At 38.3% G+C, this 16850-nt stretch overlaps 2 protein-coding genes across 4 annotated transcripts in view; both read left to right on the top strand.

Moving 5' to 3' along the window:
* Positions 1-16175, top strand: part of dock6 (dedicator of cytokinesis 6) — a 53342-nt gene extending 37167 nt beyond the window's left edge. For all 3 annotated transcript variants that reach the window (XM_084418942.1, XM_084418941.1, XM_084418943.1), the window contains 20 exons: positions 122-270; positions 1386-1568; positions 2832-2958; positions 3048-3132; positions 3353-3449; positions 3555-3689; positions 3969-4121; positions 4225-4383; positions 5552-5652; positions 5738-5930; positions 8133-8276; positions 8421-8552; positions 9619-9633; positions 10086-10211; positions 11451-11540; positions 11661-11897; positions 11979-12122; positions 12214-12320; positions 12972-13145; positions 14809-16175. In XM_084418942.1, coding sequence (XP_084275068.1) covers positions 122-270; positions 1386-1568; positions 2832-2958; positions 3048-3132; positions 3353-3449; positions 3555-3689; positions 3969-4121; positions 4225-4383; positions 5552-5652; positions 5738-5930; positions 8133-8276; positions 8421-8552; positions 9619-9633; positions 10086-10211; positions 11451-11540; positions 11661-11897; positions 11979-12122; positions 12214-12320; positions 12972-13145; positions 14809-14851 — 2594 coding nt within the window. In that variant the 3' untranslated portion in view covers positions 14852-16175. The remainder of the gene's footprint in view (positions 1-121; positions 271-1385; positions 1569-2831; positions 2959-3047; positions 3133-3352; positions 3450-3554; positions 3690-3968; positions 4122-4224; positions 4384-5551; positions 5653-5737; positions 5931-8132; positions 8277-8420; positions 8553-9618; positions 9634-10085; positions 10212-11450; positions 11541-11660; positions 11898-11978; positions 12123-12213; positions 12321-12971; positions 13146-14808) is intronic.
* The window catches only part of LOC311304609 (vascular cell adhesion protein 1), a 660847-nt gene that overhangs the window by 232863 nt on the left and 411134 nt on the right, over positions 1-16850 (top strand). The window lies entirely within an intron of this gene.

The raw sequence follows: 16850 nt of genomic DNA, 5'->3' as shown, positions 1-16850 counted from the left end.
GAACACTTTGTTTATGACTTGAATAGTTTTCCAAAGGTCAGAGCTCCGGAGAGTCATTAAAAACTGAACAAAAGTCCCATTTCAGCCAAGATCTGTATCTCTCCACCTTTGTATGTCCCAGACACGTCCCCACAGCGGGTACGTCACGCCTCGGCGCTCGTCGACGATAACGACCCAGACAACGGCACCATCAGCCAGTCTGTTGCCATGGCGATAGCTGGCTCACCCCTCCCCCATTCCAAGGCCAACCCCTTCACTCTGCCGTCAGTGGTGAGTACCTGCTCGCTGAACACCATTAATAAGTCACGTTATGATTATGAATGAAGACTGTGAACATGCACTACTGTTCAGAATTTGTAATGTCTTTTGGAAGTGAAATATTTTGAAATGTAATTTATTCCTGTGATCAAAGCTGAATTTTCAGCATCATAACTCCAGTCTTCAGCGTCACATGATCCTTCAGAAATCATTCTAATATGACGATTTGGTGCACAAGAAACACTTTTGATGTTGAAAACAGTTATGCTGCTTGATATCTTTGTGCATTTTTTTTTTTTTTTTTTTGATAATAGAAATAGAAATGTTTTGTAACATAATAATGTCACTTTTGACTAATTTAATGAGTCCTTGCCGAATAGAAGTGTTAATGTCTTTAAAAAAAATGTTACTGACCCTTAACATTTTGAACAGTAATGTATTTTTCAGAACTGTGGTTTAGCAGTTCACCTGGTTCTGGTCATATTCCCCAATTTCACATCACTCTCCTCTTTTCTTTTTTTATAAATCAAAAAATCCCAAAAATATGAAAATACCTTTTAGAAATAAGCTATATTTATGCACATATGCACAGTTTATTTTTTTGAGTCCACATCTTTTACCCATGCTGCTGCTCTAGTAGAATAAATAGAAAAGACGAACAACAGAAATAGAATTACTTGTGATAGTTCATGGTCTTCTGGAATTTTCCCTCAAGTTCAACTGAATGAGGTCATAGCTGCAGTGTCTTAATATCACCACTAGAGGAGCCCTTCACTAACACACACACACACACACACACACACACACTTCTGCTCATTCTGTCTGCTACAGTACCGCCCTCCTCCACAAGAGGGTGAATTATTACATACTCCTTCCCCTGAAGGTGTACAACACTGTTTCCTGTCCATTAGTGAATATTAATGGCAGTATGGCTGAGAAAATGAGCGTCATGTGTGTCTGAGTGTTTATTAAACACATGGGTGTGTAAGGAGTGGACATCCTCTGTATATGCCTGTCCCAAACAGGCTGCCGGATGTGATGTCTGATCAAGCCCGGCTTTGTTGTGTTTTTCTGTGTGAGTGTATTGGTGTATTGTAAATGTGTTTGTGTGTTTGTTTCTCTGTCAGGCGGGCCGTCAGTGTAGCGCCCTCTCTGCGGAGTGCAGCAAGACACTCCTGGTTTGTTTCCTGTGGGTGTTGAAGAATGCAGACGCAGGGCTGTTGGAGCGATGGGTGTCAGACCTGTCTGTGCCACAAATCAACCGCTTGCTTGATCTTCTTCACCTCTGTCTGTCCTGTTTCGAATACAAGGTACATCCACATTCCCCTCTCATCTTTTTAAGTTAGTGGGTTAATATGGATTTGTCAGTGAATGTGAATACATTTATAATATTTAAAGGGTTAATACACCCAAAAATGAAAATTATTCCATAATTTACTCACCCTCAAGCCATCCTAGGTGTATATTACTTTCTTCTTTCAGTGGAATACAATCGAAGTTATATTAAAACATATCCTGGATCTTCCAAGCTTCATAATGGGAGTTAATGGTACCTTAGATTCTGACGCCCAAAAAAGGCGCATCCGTCCATCATAAAAGTACTCCATACGGATCCAGGGGTGTAATAATGGCCTTCTGAAGTGAAGCAATGCGTTTTTTAAGAAAGATATCCATATTTATAACTTTATAAACTATAATCACTGGCTTCCGGTAACAGCCGTACACGAGTCTAGTTTCGGCAGAAGGTTTCAAGGCAGCAATCCTAACTGTGTCCCTATAGGGGCTCCGTAGAATGCCTTTCCAAATAAGGTATTCAGCTTCAGGCACATCCCTAGTCTCAATAATGGCTATTTGGTGTTTATTAACATGGCCCGTCTAGTCAAAGTAGGATTGATACGTTTTTTTTCTTTAATACCAAAGGAACGGTAAGAATCAAATTTGAATAAGTCAATCAAACATTGTGCTGTTTCTGGCTACGTAGCCAGAATTCTTTTTTTTGTTGTTTTTTTTTTTTTATCTGAAAAATCTGAGAATTTTAAATTTGAATTAAAATGTAAAGTCTGAGGAGTATTTCTACTAATAATAGAATATATATTTGAAAAAGTATTGTGCAAAATAAAAATTCAAATTTTTATTGAAATATTTGTTTTATATTTTGGAGGGAATACATTAAAAATGCAAATGTGATGTTCCCACATGACAGAACTGTGATAGTTATGTGAGTGGCACCTTTCTGCATGTATTTTTTCATAATTTTTTTTTATGAATGCCATGTACTTGGTTTACAGAGATGCTGGTATTAAGGCTGGACCAGTTTAAAACTATAATTGTCTGAACGTCCTGTTTAATTCCAAGGGCTAAAAAAAAGATAGAAAATGATCAGGAAAAACTATTTTTGGTGCAAAATCGTTGTAAACAGACCACAGAGGATAAACAAGTCACATGTTAGATAAACACATGACATGACCCCTTTAAATTTCACACAAACAAATTTCACCAGAATTTTGACTAGATTTTTTGTGTGTTGGATGTTAACATGTTTTGATCGTCCTGTTTACTGTGCCTCTTCTCAGGGGAAGAAGACCCTGGAGAGGATCAACAGTCTGACCTTTAAGAAGTCTCAGGACATGAAGGCCCGTCTGGAGGAGGCCATACTCGGCACCATCGGAGCAAGACAGGAGATGGTCCGCCGCTGCAGAGGTACGACAGATGCTCCGGTGGTATTTGTGCCCAAGTAAATGTTGAAGCATTACATTTGTCATTCATCACTGGTCCTGTGCGTTCCTCAGAGCGGAGTCCTTACGGAGGTCAGGAGAATGTCCGCTGGAGGAAAAACGTCACTCACTGGAGACAGAACGCAGACAGAGTGGATAAGTGTGTCTTTTTTCCCCCTTCTCTCACTTTTTGAATATCTTTCCATTGCTGATTAGCTTCATTGGACATCTGAGTGCCGTTGCTGTAACTGTCAGTCGACTTAATGAAGCACATAATCACAGGGTACATGTGCAGTTGTGTGTGTGTGTGTGTGTGTGTGTGTGTGTGTGTGTCAGATGGGCACTATGAATAGCTTACAGTAAACACTGTCTCTGCGCAGAACCAAGGCAGAGATGGAGCAGGAGTCGGTAGTGGATGGAAACTTGGCAACAGAAGCTGCTCTCATAGCCCTGGACACACTGGAGATCATCGTCAAAGTAAAGGAGACACTGTTGCTCACGTTTGAATGCAGTTGCAACAGATACCATGCGTTACAACTGTGTGTCATAGATTAAAGGTGTTTGTGTGTGTGTTCGCATCAGACGGTGGTGATGTCAGAGCTGAAGGAGAGTGTGTTGAGTGGTGTGCTGAGAGTCCTCCTTCACAGTATGGCAGGAAACCAGAGCGCCCTCTTCCTGCAGCACTGCTTCAGCACACAGAGAGCTTTGGTCTATAAGGTTCGTGTCTGGCTAACCCTAAACCCTGAGGTTTGAACATTGGTGCAAAAGCCTTCCTGCACCAGGGGTATTAGACAAAATACTATTGCATGTATGTGTCAGCCATTTATCGGTTATAGCTCATTTGATGAATATAATGATCAGCTTGTTGGTATCAGCCAAAACTTCTTTTTTTGGGGGGATTTTAAGACTTTTCTTAGTTGTTCAGGTCAGCTCTGTGTACATATGACCTGTTAAGGAAATTGTAGAAGAAGCTAAGCTTTGCACGTGTTTCTGTAGTTCCCAGAGATGTTGTTTGAGGAGGACACTGAGCTCTGTGCAGATCTGTGTTTGCGGTTACTGCGTCACTGCAGCAGCAGCGTGAACTCCGTCCGCAGCCACGCCAGCGCCTCCCTCTACCTGCTCATGAGACAGAACTTTGAGATCGGCAACGTAAGGCACAACGTCTCACCAAACTCTGATGCTTGATTCAGCTTTCCCTATAAAGACATGATAAACCAAATCAAATCCTGTGTCTTTCCTCCCGATCTGTTAGAATTTTGCCCGTGTGAAGATGCAGGTCACCATGTCTCTGTCTTCGCTCGTGGGAACCTCTCAGACCTTCAACGAAGAGCATTTGCGGCGCTCTTTAAAAACTATTCTCACGTATGCTGAGGATGACCTGGAGCTCAGAGATTCAACCTTCCCTGAGCAGGTATCAAACACTTGAATCTGGGGGGCCAGCTAAAAGGTTGTAGGTTCGAATCCCACAGGGGACCCAACCACCACCACTAATGTGCCCTTTAACCCTAAAAACCCTATAGACCTTAGTCAGGGCAGCGCCATATTTAATTTTTGACAGGGAACTCTGAGGGATAGAATTAGAGTACTTTGGATCGTGTTACAGTAAGGGATCGTACTCTTGTTTAACAACATACCAATTGTTCAGCTGATGAAACGCTTTCAGTTGATAGTTGAGAACTTGAAGTTGTGAGTTATGAATATAAACCTTTATTCAGTGCGTGCCGTTGTAAAGACTGTGCGTCTGTCCTTCACAGTCTCGCTTTCATCTGTGTTAAATTCAATACAGCATCTAACCTGAATAAGGCCTATACTGTATCATATTTAATACATGAACTCCTAAGGCCTCTAAATTATAAACACGAATTAAACTTTGCTGGAAAACTTGTTGCATGTAAGCTACTACATGCCTTTTGTCAGTCCCCTTCAGGTCCTGATACACATGTATTAATTCTGTGAAATCTTTAATGCATTTTTTTTAATTGATCTTTAATGAAGTCTTTAATATTGTTATTAATATTTCAACATGAACATCGACTGGACTAAAGCAAATTAGGTTTACTTGGTTATTCATATCCATACGCTTTGCTCCCCACAATAAAAAAACTACAGAGATTTGATCATAAAATTAAGCATTAAATGTCATCTTACTGAGACATATTATTGGGACTTTGTGAGATATAGAGCGACAATTGATATTTATATGCACTATCATGTAATCATTGAATTACATTACAAGCTATTAGAATTTCATCTGACTTTTTTGGCCATATAAATATCAATAACCCGATGTATCAAATATGACAAAACAGAACATATACGTACGTGTGTGTGTGTGTGTGTGTGTGTAAAATATATATATAAAACATTTTTAATATTTTTTGGGGGGGGATTTTGAATTTTTATTTTGTCTAAAGGTTTAATAAACTATTCCATTAAATAAAATTGATTTGTCTGATGATTATTATTTTAAATGTCAGGCTTTAAGGATATATTTTTCTACACTTTATATCTGCTATAAAAATTATGCTTTCTAGGAGAGTCACTAATATGATGCTAATGTTCTGCTGTCGTCTCTGTAGGTTCAGGATCTCGTCTTCAACCTCCACATGATTCTCACTGACACTGTGAAAATGAAGGAGCACCAGCAGGACCCAGAGATGCTCTTAGACCTCATGTACAGGTCAGTGCTCTCTCTTCATGAAACCCAAAGGACGTCTAATGTGGCTCCTGTGCTGAATGTTAAGGTGGCTCTTCTCTTTGTGTAGGATTGCTAAGGGCTATCAGAACTCTCCAGATCTGAGACTCACCTGGCTGCAGAACATGGCAGGGAAGCACTCGGAGAGAGGCAACCACGCGGAGGCAGCACACTGCCTGGTGCATAGCGCCGCCCTGGTGGCCGAGTACCTCAACATGCTTGAAGATTGCCGCTACCTCCCTATCGGCTGTGTGACCTTCCAGGTAAATGCTTGGTGTGTGTGTGTGTGTGTGTGTGTGTGTGTGTGTGTGTGTGTGTGTGTGTGTGTGTGTGTGTGTGTGTGTGTGTGTGTGTGTGTGTGTGTTTGATAAAAATAAAAAAAGCTTGAAAATGTTTTTAAAGTCCCTGTAAAGTCAAAATTAAGTATGTTTTCTGAGTTTGTCACACCACAGAAAAAGGTGTTATTAGCCACCCAGCCAAATTTGAATGATAAAAAAAGCCGGCAAGTACATAAAATAAGCTATCAAAATCTTGCAAAAATGAGCAGTAGTCTCTGCTCTCAAACGCTGGGGGCGTGTCCGCTGGCTGCGCTGAAACCACGCCCACTCGCGGGAAAGCTGACGAAAGCCAGCCGACGATGGCACCAGTTGTCGGCGCGACGGGAGGATGAAGGCCGAGGCGGGAGATAATCGGTTCGGCCCCATTCACCAGTAACAGCGGATTATCAGTGAATCCCAGTTGTCGCCGACGAAAGTTTATAAAACTATCCTGTGTAAAATGATCACTACAGAGGCGGATTTTGGCGGTGATCCTAAGCAAGGTGGCTCTTCACAAAATTAATCCACCTCTTCTTGATGTGATCGTTTTTCGGAAATTTAAATAAGGACACCGATCTGTTTTGTACGTGATCGCATCCAGGTAGTACGCATTTCCGTGAGGAAGGCATAGCTAGCTAGCAAACTGTAGGCTGTAGTAACTAATAGTACTGGCAGTAACTCGCGATCGGCAAACTGATGTGAATGAATGTGCTATATTGTTAGGGGAGGGGCCAGCGTCAGGGGCTCCGATGCGTCATCAAGTAGGGGCGTGTCCAGGAGCTCAGGGGCTCCGGTGCGTCATCGAGCCCCCGTTTTAGCCCCGCCCAAAAAATCCGGAACACAGCAATGGTGAAAAACTGTTTAACGGTCTAACTCCACAATTCAGTACTTCACAGTTCACAGTCTTTGTAATATGTTTTATCAATACATTTCTAACATTTCTAATGTGTTTAGAATTTTTTTTTTGAATTGCCTTTACAGGGACTTTAATTATCTTAAATGTTTAATCTGGGCCAGTGTTGTTATTGTTAACTAAAACTGTTAAAATTACAGGTGAATTTCGAAAAATTAGAATATCGTGCAAAAGTTAATTTATTTCAGTAATTCAACTTAAAAGGTGAAACTAGAAGTTTATACTAATAGACTCATTACAGGCAAAGTGAGATATTTCAAGCCTTTATTTGTTATAATTTTGATGATTATGGTTTACATCTTATGAACATTTTAGAGATTTTGAATTTAGGGTTTGCATAACCTGTAAGCAATAATCATCAAAATTATAACAAATAAAGGCTTAAAATATCTCACTTTGCATGTAATGAGTCTATATAATAAATTAGTTTCACCTTTTAAGTTGAATTACTGAAATAAATTAACTTTTGCACGATATTCAAATTTTTTCAATAATTGAAATAAAGCTTTATATTACAAATGTTGCCTGTGCAACTAACCAAAATAAGTTGGAGTACTAAAATGACTAAATCTGAAATAAAAATGTATTAAAGCTATATATGAATATATATAAAAAAAGATTGAAAAATGACAAAAGCACATAACCAAATTACTAAAATTATTATTATATTTTTACTAAATATGGTAAAAAAAAATACTATAGTAGTATATATAGTAGTAAATTATTATTATTTTATTTTTTTGTATGTCATAAAAATGAACAAAATCTGGTCATTTGAAAAATCTAATATCCGTAGCAAATATACATTTTTATAGTTAAGGTTTGCTCTTTAATGTTTAATTTGGTAGTTACTCTTTATCCAGTATTCATTAAGAACTGAAAAAGTCATGGAAATGAACTGGTGAAAAGGGAAACTCTGGTAAATACTCTAATTCTTGCATTTGCATTTTATAGTCAAAAGTTTACACACACACACACACACACACAAAAAAAGATGAATACAATTTTACTTTAATGAAAATAATAACCTCACAGCAGTATTTATACTATTCATACCATATTTATTTGCAAACATTATATTTTGTCAAATAAAAATGTCAATTTATTAAAATAATGTTTTATAAATTAAAAATGTTTCAATAAAAATGTTTTAGATATATTGAGAGGAATAAATTGAACAAAAATCGATCAGAATAGATTTTTAGTCTCTTTGACACTTGAATTGCATTTCACAGAGTATTTCGTCCAACGTGCTGGAGGAGTCTGCGGTGTCTGATGATATCCTGTCCCCAGAAGAGGAGGGCATCTGTTCAGGGAAGTACTTCAGTGAGTCAGGGCTCGTGGGACTTCTAGAGCAAGCAGCTGCCTCGTTCAACATGGTGAGAGCTCACGCCACAGTCGCGGAAACTGAGAGCATCCAAGGGAATCAAAGGGATTTAGACCTGTTTTTAAGTCAGCGACACACATTTTTGTGGGATTATTAGCGCAGTGAAGGCTGACTGTAGTTTCTGTCTCTCCTCTAGGCTGCCATGTACGAGGCCATAAATGAGGTTTATAAGATCCTCTGTCCCATTCACGAGGCCAACAGAGACTTTAAGAAGCTCGCCTCCGTCCACGGCAAACTGCAGGACGCCTTCAACAAAGTATACAATCAGGTTTGTTGACACAGGAAGTCATGTCTGCAACAAGGTCCAAACAATCTTACACGACTTCTGGAGTCAGTATGTTGAATGGCCATTTCAGTAGTATTCATTGTACATTCTTAAAGGGGCAGCTGTGATTTCTTGTCAATAAATATATCCTTTTATAGTTAATTTGTCTGCTGCTTCGTTCAGTATTAGAACCACAGTAGTAAATAATAATAAATGAATTGGTATTATTTATTAGTAATAAAATTGCAATGCACTTCACTTGTTTAGATTATGTGAACAAGTTTGGCAGTAATTGCTGAGCTAGTTGCATTAGGTGAAATTGGCAGTTGGACAGAAATCATTGTGCTGATGTATTATTTATAATGTCATTTTAATTAAATTTTTCGATTTATCAGAAACTTGAATTGCTCAGATGGTGGGAAAATTCTGTACTCCAGATTTTACATATGGGATCATACATTTTCATTTGAATATTCATTTAATCATTCCAGCAAACTTCACTTTTGACAAAATTCTCCTTTCTGATATTGAACGTAGTTATAATATTGAGAAGGGGAGGGGAGGGGTAATACAGGAGTAACCATGGTAACCACTGTATTCTGCTTTTCCATAAGCACTACCTACTGTCACAGTTCATTTGCATGAATCAGCATCTGCTGTTTTTGTTCAGACTAATTATATAAAACATGCATAATCATTTATTAGGCTGAAATGTGAGGTTTATCATTTTATACATCTTCATTTTATACAATTATGTATCATCTGTGCTGTAAACTAGTAGTTTTAATGGTAATTGTAAAGTTTAGAATGTTTTGCAGGTGTGTTTATATTTTAATTGTAATAATTAATAGTAATTTATCAGACCAAACTAGCAATAGTAATTGACAGCTTTAAAAGTTATATAACGAGAACGTGTGCTCTGGATGGAACCGGTCTTTGTGCCGAGATCTGGACCACAAACTCTGATTGCTGACCTCCGGTGCAAAGCTCTCTGTTATTGTAATGTGTGTGATTGATGTCTTCTCTGTCTTGTCGGTGATGATGCGTCTCCTGCTGTGTCCGCACGCAGAGTTCAGGATGGGAGGTAAGGCTGTTCGATCACACTGTGCTCCTGTATTTATCAGTACCATATGTTGCAGTTTATGTTAGAAAATAATTATCTCCTCCACAGAAACTAACTGTCTCTGTTCTTTATCTCTTTTTATTTCTCCATCCGTCTCCCCCTGTGCGGTCTGGATGTTTTCCTGGTGAGTGAACATGAACTTTGTTACCCGACATAAAATTCAAGCCGTTCCATCTCACTCTAAGGTTCACCATCTCTGACACACTTATGTAAGGCCATTTCACAAGAATGGCAGCAGTCAGTGCCTCGGGCACATGTGTACGCGTATTCAGATCCTCCATGCCATCAGTGTCGTGTCCTCGGGCATGAAGCAGACTAAAGTTATGTTATTTAGGCTTTTATGTGAGACACAATGCTCTTCTCTCTCTTTACATGTCTCTCCATTGTTCCTGTCCTCAATGTTCAGGTCACAGAGGATGTTTGGCACCTACTTTCGTGTGGGCTTCTATGGATGCCGCTTTGGAGATCTGGATGAGCAGGAGTTTGTCTATAAAGAGCCTTCTATCACCAAACTGGCCGAGATCTCGCATAGACTGGAGGTTCGTTTCTGGTCTAGAGAAATGATGATGGCTGTTCTTACTTTGTTGATAATAATACCAATATTTTACTATGACTTTTTATTATTTTATTATTACTAATAACTAAATAGTAATGTTTATTAATATGAGTAGTAATTTAAATAAGGGAACGTGTTAAATGACGGTTATTTTCGACAGTTGCAGCTTGTTAGTTCTAACATTCTGCCTGCATAAAATCAGACACAGAGATAATGTAGTGCGTAAGATTACGTTCGTCTCAGTGAATGAATTATAGCATTTATTTGAATTAATTATCGAGAGAGATGAGAGATGCTTACCTGGGTCTTTTCAGAGTCTGTCTCTATTAACAACGAAGCTGTAAGTTTAATTACTTCAAAAACAGCACTGTTACCCCCTCTTTGCTGAGAAATATGATGTCACTACATTAGCAAAGCTATTTTATTAATAAAAGTCGCAGGGCAGCATTGATACGTTTCTGTGCTCCTGAAAGTTTCTGTGCGTGCTCAAGGCGATCTCCAATCTGTGTGTGTCTGTCTGTGTGTGTGTGTGTGTGTGTCTGTGTGTCTGTGTGTCTGTGTGTCTGTGTGTGTGTGTGTGTCTGTGTCTGTGTCTGTGTGTGTCTGTGTCTGTGTGTCTGTGTGTCTGTGTGTGTGTGTGTGTGTGTGTGTGTGTGTGTGTGTGTGTGTGTGTGTCTGTGTCTGTGTGGCTGTCTGTGTGGCTGTCTGTCTGTGTGTCTGTCTGTCTGTGTGTCTGTCTGTGTGTGTGGCTGTCTGTCTGTGTGTCTGTCTGTCGCTACATGTGCATTAAACGGTTGTATTGCACACATTCCAGCCAATCAGAATCGAGTATTCAGACAGACCATGGTATAATGATTTGTTGATTTATAATTATAATACAATATTTAATAATTAATTATAATATAAATATAAAGAGTTATTTTTCTCAACATGAAAATGTTTAGCTGTTTTATTTTTATTTATTTTTACTTTATTTTACATTGTTTCTAAAAATTGTAATTTTTTTTTCTTTTTTTATGTTTAAAAGTGTCCTACATTTTGAAAGAAGAAAGAAAGAAACACACTGTTTACAATTTATATTGATTTATGAGAAATAGTTTGTAGTCCAGGGGGCAAATCGTGGGTCAATATCAGGACCGTGGTCCACCAATTTGTTTTTTGCATCTCAAATTATGCTTTTAATACAATTATTTGTAAGGTATATGCATATTTCCTTTTATAGGAATTCTACTCTGAACGATTTGGTGACGACGTGGTGTCGATCATCAAGGACTCCAGCCCTGTTGACAAGACCAAACTGGACCCCAATAAGGTTAGAAACTAACGCTACATATATATGTATATGTATATATGTCTTTTTAACCACTATAACTGCAGGTTTGAACATATGGTCTCCATATTGAAGAGTGCTGTGTATGTTTATGTTACCCAGGCATACCTTCAGATCACATATGTGGAGCCTTTCTTTGACACTTACGAGCTGAAGGAGCGCATCACATACTTTGACAAGAATTATAACCTGCGTACGTTCATGTACTGTACGCCGTTCACGCTGGACGGTCGGGCCCACGGCGACCTGCATGAGCAGTACAAACGCAAGACCATCCTCACCACCTCCCACGCCTTCCCCTACATCAAGACCCGCATCAATGTCATCCACAAAGAGGAGGTGTGGGACGCTTCTGTTTTGCAGATTTGTACATTGCTACAAGAAACAGGCTTTTCTAACTACATTTCCTCCTCGCTACAGATCATTCTGATGCCGATGGAGGTGGCGATTGAGGATATGCAGAAGAAAACTCAGGAACTGGCCTTCGCCACCCATCAGGACCCTGCAGACCCAAAGATGCTCCAGATGGTGCTTCAGGGAAGTGTTGGCACCACTGTTAATCAGGTAACCTTTGGATTAAATGTTTTGTTTTCTGCTTTTCCAGTATGTCGGCGTGTTTGTGGATGTGAACCTGTACATGTTGTCTGTCACACAGGGTCCGCTGGAGGTGGCTCAGGTCTTCCTGTCTGAAATTCCCGAGGACCCCAAACTCTTCCGCCATCACAATAAACTGCGCCTCTGCTTCAAAGACTTCACTAAAAGGTGGAGTGACTTTCCAGCACACAAGCACGCTCACTTTTTAGCAGAGTTGGAAACGTTTAGATAGTGATTTAAAAATCCTGCCAATGCAACCACATCAACCTTCATATGTGATTTTTAACAAATCCATTTAATTACTTTTAGCATTTAAAATTATTCACCAGAACAAGTAATTTGAATGAAAGTACAATGTTTAAATAAATCAGTTTGCGACCAACTGGTGACAGTTTTTCACACTTTTTATTTTGTCTCTTCAAGTATTACTATAAACTTATTTTTCCTGCTAAAGATGCATATTAAGGAGAGGTATTTTGAGATTTGTCTAAAAGCATTTGAAGATGATACTAAAGCGAATCGCTTTTCAGTGTATCAAGTCCAATTGAATCTATCTGAATTTAGAAAATTTGCTTTTTTAATTAAGTAAAAAAGCAGTGAATCAAAAATGTAATTGTTTTGGCCTTGGTTTGGATGTTTATGGTCCTTGACATGACAACAGTCTATTTCCATATAAAGCTGACAATTACATGAACCACACATCAGCATGGTATCTGAGCGAATGAAATTAATGCTAAAATAAAACGTTCTACATTTTAGTTCATACAAATGGACAGCTTGGTTTTTTTAGCCTACTAACTTGCAGTATTCTTGACTCAGGTGTGAGGATGCTCTAAGGAAGAACAAGTCTCTGATCGGTTCAGATCAGAAGGAATACCATCGAGAGATGGAGCGGAACTACACTAAACTGAGAGAAGCTCTGTTTCCCCTTATCAACCGGAAAATTCCACAACTCTATAGACCGCTGCCTCTGCCGACCACACCAACACAGAGGTAACGCCACGCACTCCTCACTCACCCCAACACCAGCCCCTTAAGCATGTACACTTATTTGTTACGTTTTGCGGTTTTATCTGAAATTGATGATAGCACAATAATAGAACAGGTCATCGCGGCCTGGTTACTTGTCAACTAAACCCATCAGACTAATTAAAAATCTGTGCACCCTGACTCATGCTAGTTGTATAGCAGCCAATTACTCTTAAAAAAAATGTGTGTGCATTATGAGACTGTCTTAGCCTTAAACAGCATGTTCACAGACTGTGTACTAATATAAAAATTAATCTGCTTTCAATAAATAAATGTTTATAAAATGTATGATAAATTACATGTATCATAAGTATTAATGTTTGTAGTTAAACATATTTATATATTAAATAATTAGTTAATAATAATAATATTAAAGTCAGCATGAAACGGAAGTTGCACTAGTCTTTTCTTTCCTACTGTGATGTATATCCGAGTGAATCGGCTTCTGGAATGGCGGGACTTGATTTTGTCCATCGGGAATTGGGCGTTGCTTACTAAATGGAGGCAGATCTGGATGGCAGTTTGCAGTCAGTTGTGGAGGATATTTAGTCCCAGACACGTGTCATGAAGAAAACTGACGTCGTTTTGAGAGGGAGGGGAGTGTACGTGAATTAAAAAAAATATATAATAATTATGCACACAGAAAAATCATTCATAATAAACACTGCAACATTCTGTGAAAAAAATATAAGAATTGCCCATTTTGATTTCATGGTGACTCTAACAAATAATAAAGCTCATCATCATCAGTACTTCTGTTCATTATGTGACCCAAGCCGGGATAAAGGAGGGTTGCGATCTGGTCCCGTGAAAAATGCGTATTGCTAAAGAAATGACAAGAAAGCAGTGCTCAGCAGAGTTTCGGAGGGTCGTCGTTCATGATGGTGACCCCCAACGCCCGATGTGAGCCCACTGTCAACCATGAGAATTGGAAATGATAATACGGTGTTAAAATAAAAAATTGTAAATAACAGAAATTAAAATATTGTATAACAAAAATGGATGCAATTTTGAAAGTGTCTATTCACCTTTTGTTGAGACGATGTACTAATATAATACAGTTACATCTACATTCAATAAATAAATAATAATAATGATTAGGAGAAATGAAATACCTATATCACAAATTTATAAGTATTATGTTATTAATAATAATAATAATACAGTAAAACAACATTGTGTAATAAATGAAAATAAAATGAGTGAAAGCAGTTGTCTGTTTACCTTTTAAGACAATTAAATAATATACATTTGCATCTACAGAAATAAATATGAATAAATATCAAGTAAACTTATGTAATGACAATAATAATATGAACAAATAATAATAGTATTAACAGAATAATGAAATTAAAATAACAAAAACACAGTTGAGGCAACATACTAATATACAGTTCTACATTCAATAAATCAATATTAATGTGTATAATAAGTTAAATGCATATATAATAATAATAATAAATTAACAGTAAATAATAAGCAGTTCTGTTAGGTGTCTTTTGTTTTTTTCCCCTTCCAAACCACATTTCCTTTGGTGAATGTTCACTGACTGTCAGAGCCATGACCACCGTGAGTCACCAGAGGGGATTTGTTCAAATCATGGATCTGTTCTTGCTCATCTTTACAGGAATTCTCTCAGTCGGTCCAGTTTTCGGCGGGTGGAGTGCTGAGGTGTGGCGGAGCTGAGCGCGGGTGGATGTAAAACCAGATGTGATCTGCCGCTCCATCATTTAAACACCCATACCCCCCCCCCCAAACGCACACTAACACACTGCACATTCCTCTCTCAGGCATAAGCCCTCTCTCGCTCTCTCTCTCTCTTCAGTCTGTTTACTCTGAGAGGTTATCTGCTGTAAACAGAGTCATTATGATCTTCATGGGCACAGCAGCATAACTGCTCAAACTAGTCATCAGTAGAGAAAAATGAGCTTCTTGCTCAACTGCAGAGGTAATTTTAGGTTCTACCCGGCGCACGGCATTCAGATGCTCCCCTGCACTTCCTCCTTTTGTTTGTTTGTGCTGTCTTTCTCGTCTCGTGCGCTTGTGTGAGTGTGAGAAAGAGGGCAGCAATACGAGCCACAGTCCTTCCAGACATTTGTGAGTGTGTGTGTGTGTGTGAGAGAGAGAGAACGTGTTGCCACATAAAACCTTGTAGCGCTGTCTGATTTGTCTGCTTGCACTCAGTGGATTAAAGTGTTTGTGAAAGCTCTATGTCATGTCTTTTCCAAGACTAACGGCTGACAGGCTGAGGCCAGAGACCGGCTCACTCAGAGAAGACGCGTTAAATCTATCACATCCTTTGCGCAAACTGTTTTTAAAACTAATTCTGCTGTTGGCTCAAGCACTGATGTTGATGAGCAAAGAAAGGCTGGATTTGTTTCAAGACTGTCGAGTGTACAGTGGAGATCCCTTGATCGTTCTTTAGATGTGTGTCCCTTTAGGTAACAGAAGAAGAGGAGGGAAGCATAAGGCATTAATATAGTCATTTACTGTGGAAAAAGTTCCACACCGCACTAACAAAAGAGCACACTAACGTTCTGCACTGACTGCTCTGAATTTTGACTGCCACTTCTGCACCGAATCCTACTTTCAGACACGAAGGCGTTTTAATGTTCATGTTATTGTAAATGCACATTAATGTAATGTATACTATCCACGTTATGCACAAGTATGTAAACTGAAAAAAAAAAAAAGGAGAACTATTTAGATGTTACCATTTTGTGATGATACCAGATGAAATGGTTTTTGAATGTAGCTATTATCCTGAATTAGCAATACTTTCACCTTCCTACCATAGTTGGACTGCTGTAATATCCGTCTTGCACTATTCTAATGTTTGTTTGACCTCTACTGCCTGTCTCGACACTATACTGTGCAAACTGCTGGTCTAAATACTGTATTTTTAATTACCAAAATGTTTTTTTATTTATTTGTATTCTTGTCTTTTTTTTCTTTTCCAATTTTACTTTTTATATTAAAAGAAATTTCTCCTAATTTTTCGTAGCAGCTTTTTTTTTTTTTTTTTTACACACAACACAGATATAGACACACACATTAAAGGTAAATAAGAAATGTGTATTATATATACATAAATATAAATCATATTTACTATATATTCTCTATACAGTAAATATATTTTAAATATTTATTCGGATGCTTGAAGGTTCGAAGCCTCTTCTTTTTACATGCAGCTCTTAATCTCATCACAGCTTGATTGTCTGCTTCTCAAAACGACCACCATATGGTCAACGTGTCATTGACATGTAACGAGACAAAGAAAAAACGCGCCTGTCCATCTGCGACCTAATAACAAATTAATATAGTTAATAATGCGGCTTTACAGCCCATACGGACGATGAATGAGCTCGTCATCGCCGTATATCGGTCTGCACGTGACGTAAGGTCATTATGACGTCATGCCCCCAGCATATCAGTAGCGTTATTTAATTACAAATTTCAATACAGCGATTCGGTGTAACCGCATTCAAAATTAATTCAATACTGATTAATTATTTTCAATATGTTTCCTGAAGTCTATTGTATTTAATAAGTATATGATCAATCATGTTGTTTCTAACGATATACTGAAACAATTTGCTCAATATTGCGAGTTTTTTTGAAGTGAAAAAATAAAAAGAGCAAATTTGAGGAAGATAATAAGGTATGAAT

Source organism: Rutilus rutilus, assembly GCF_951802725.1.
Source record: "Rutilus rutilus genome assembly, chromosome: 1".
Classification (NCBI taxonomy): Eukaryota; Metazoa; Chordata; class Actinopteri; order Cypriniformes; family Leuciscidae; genus Rutilus; species Rutilus rutilus.
Note: the sequence above shows the minus strand (reverse complement) of the source record. Positions and strands in the feature narration are given on the sequence as shown.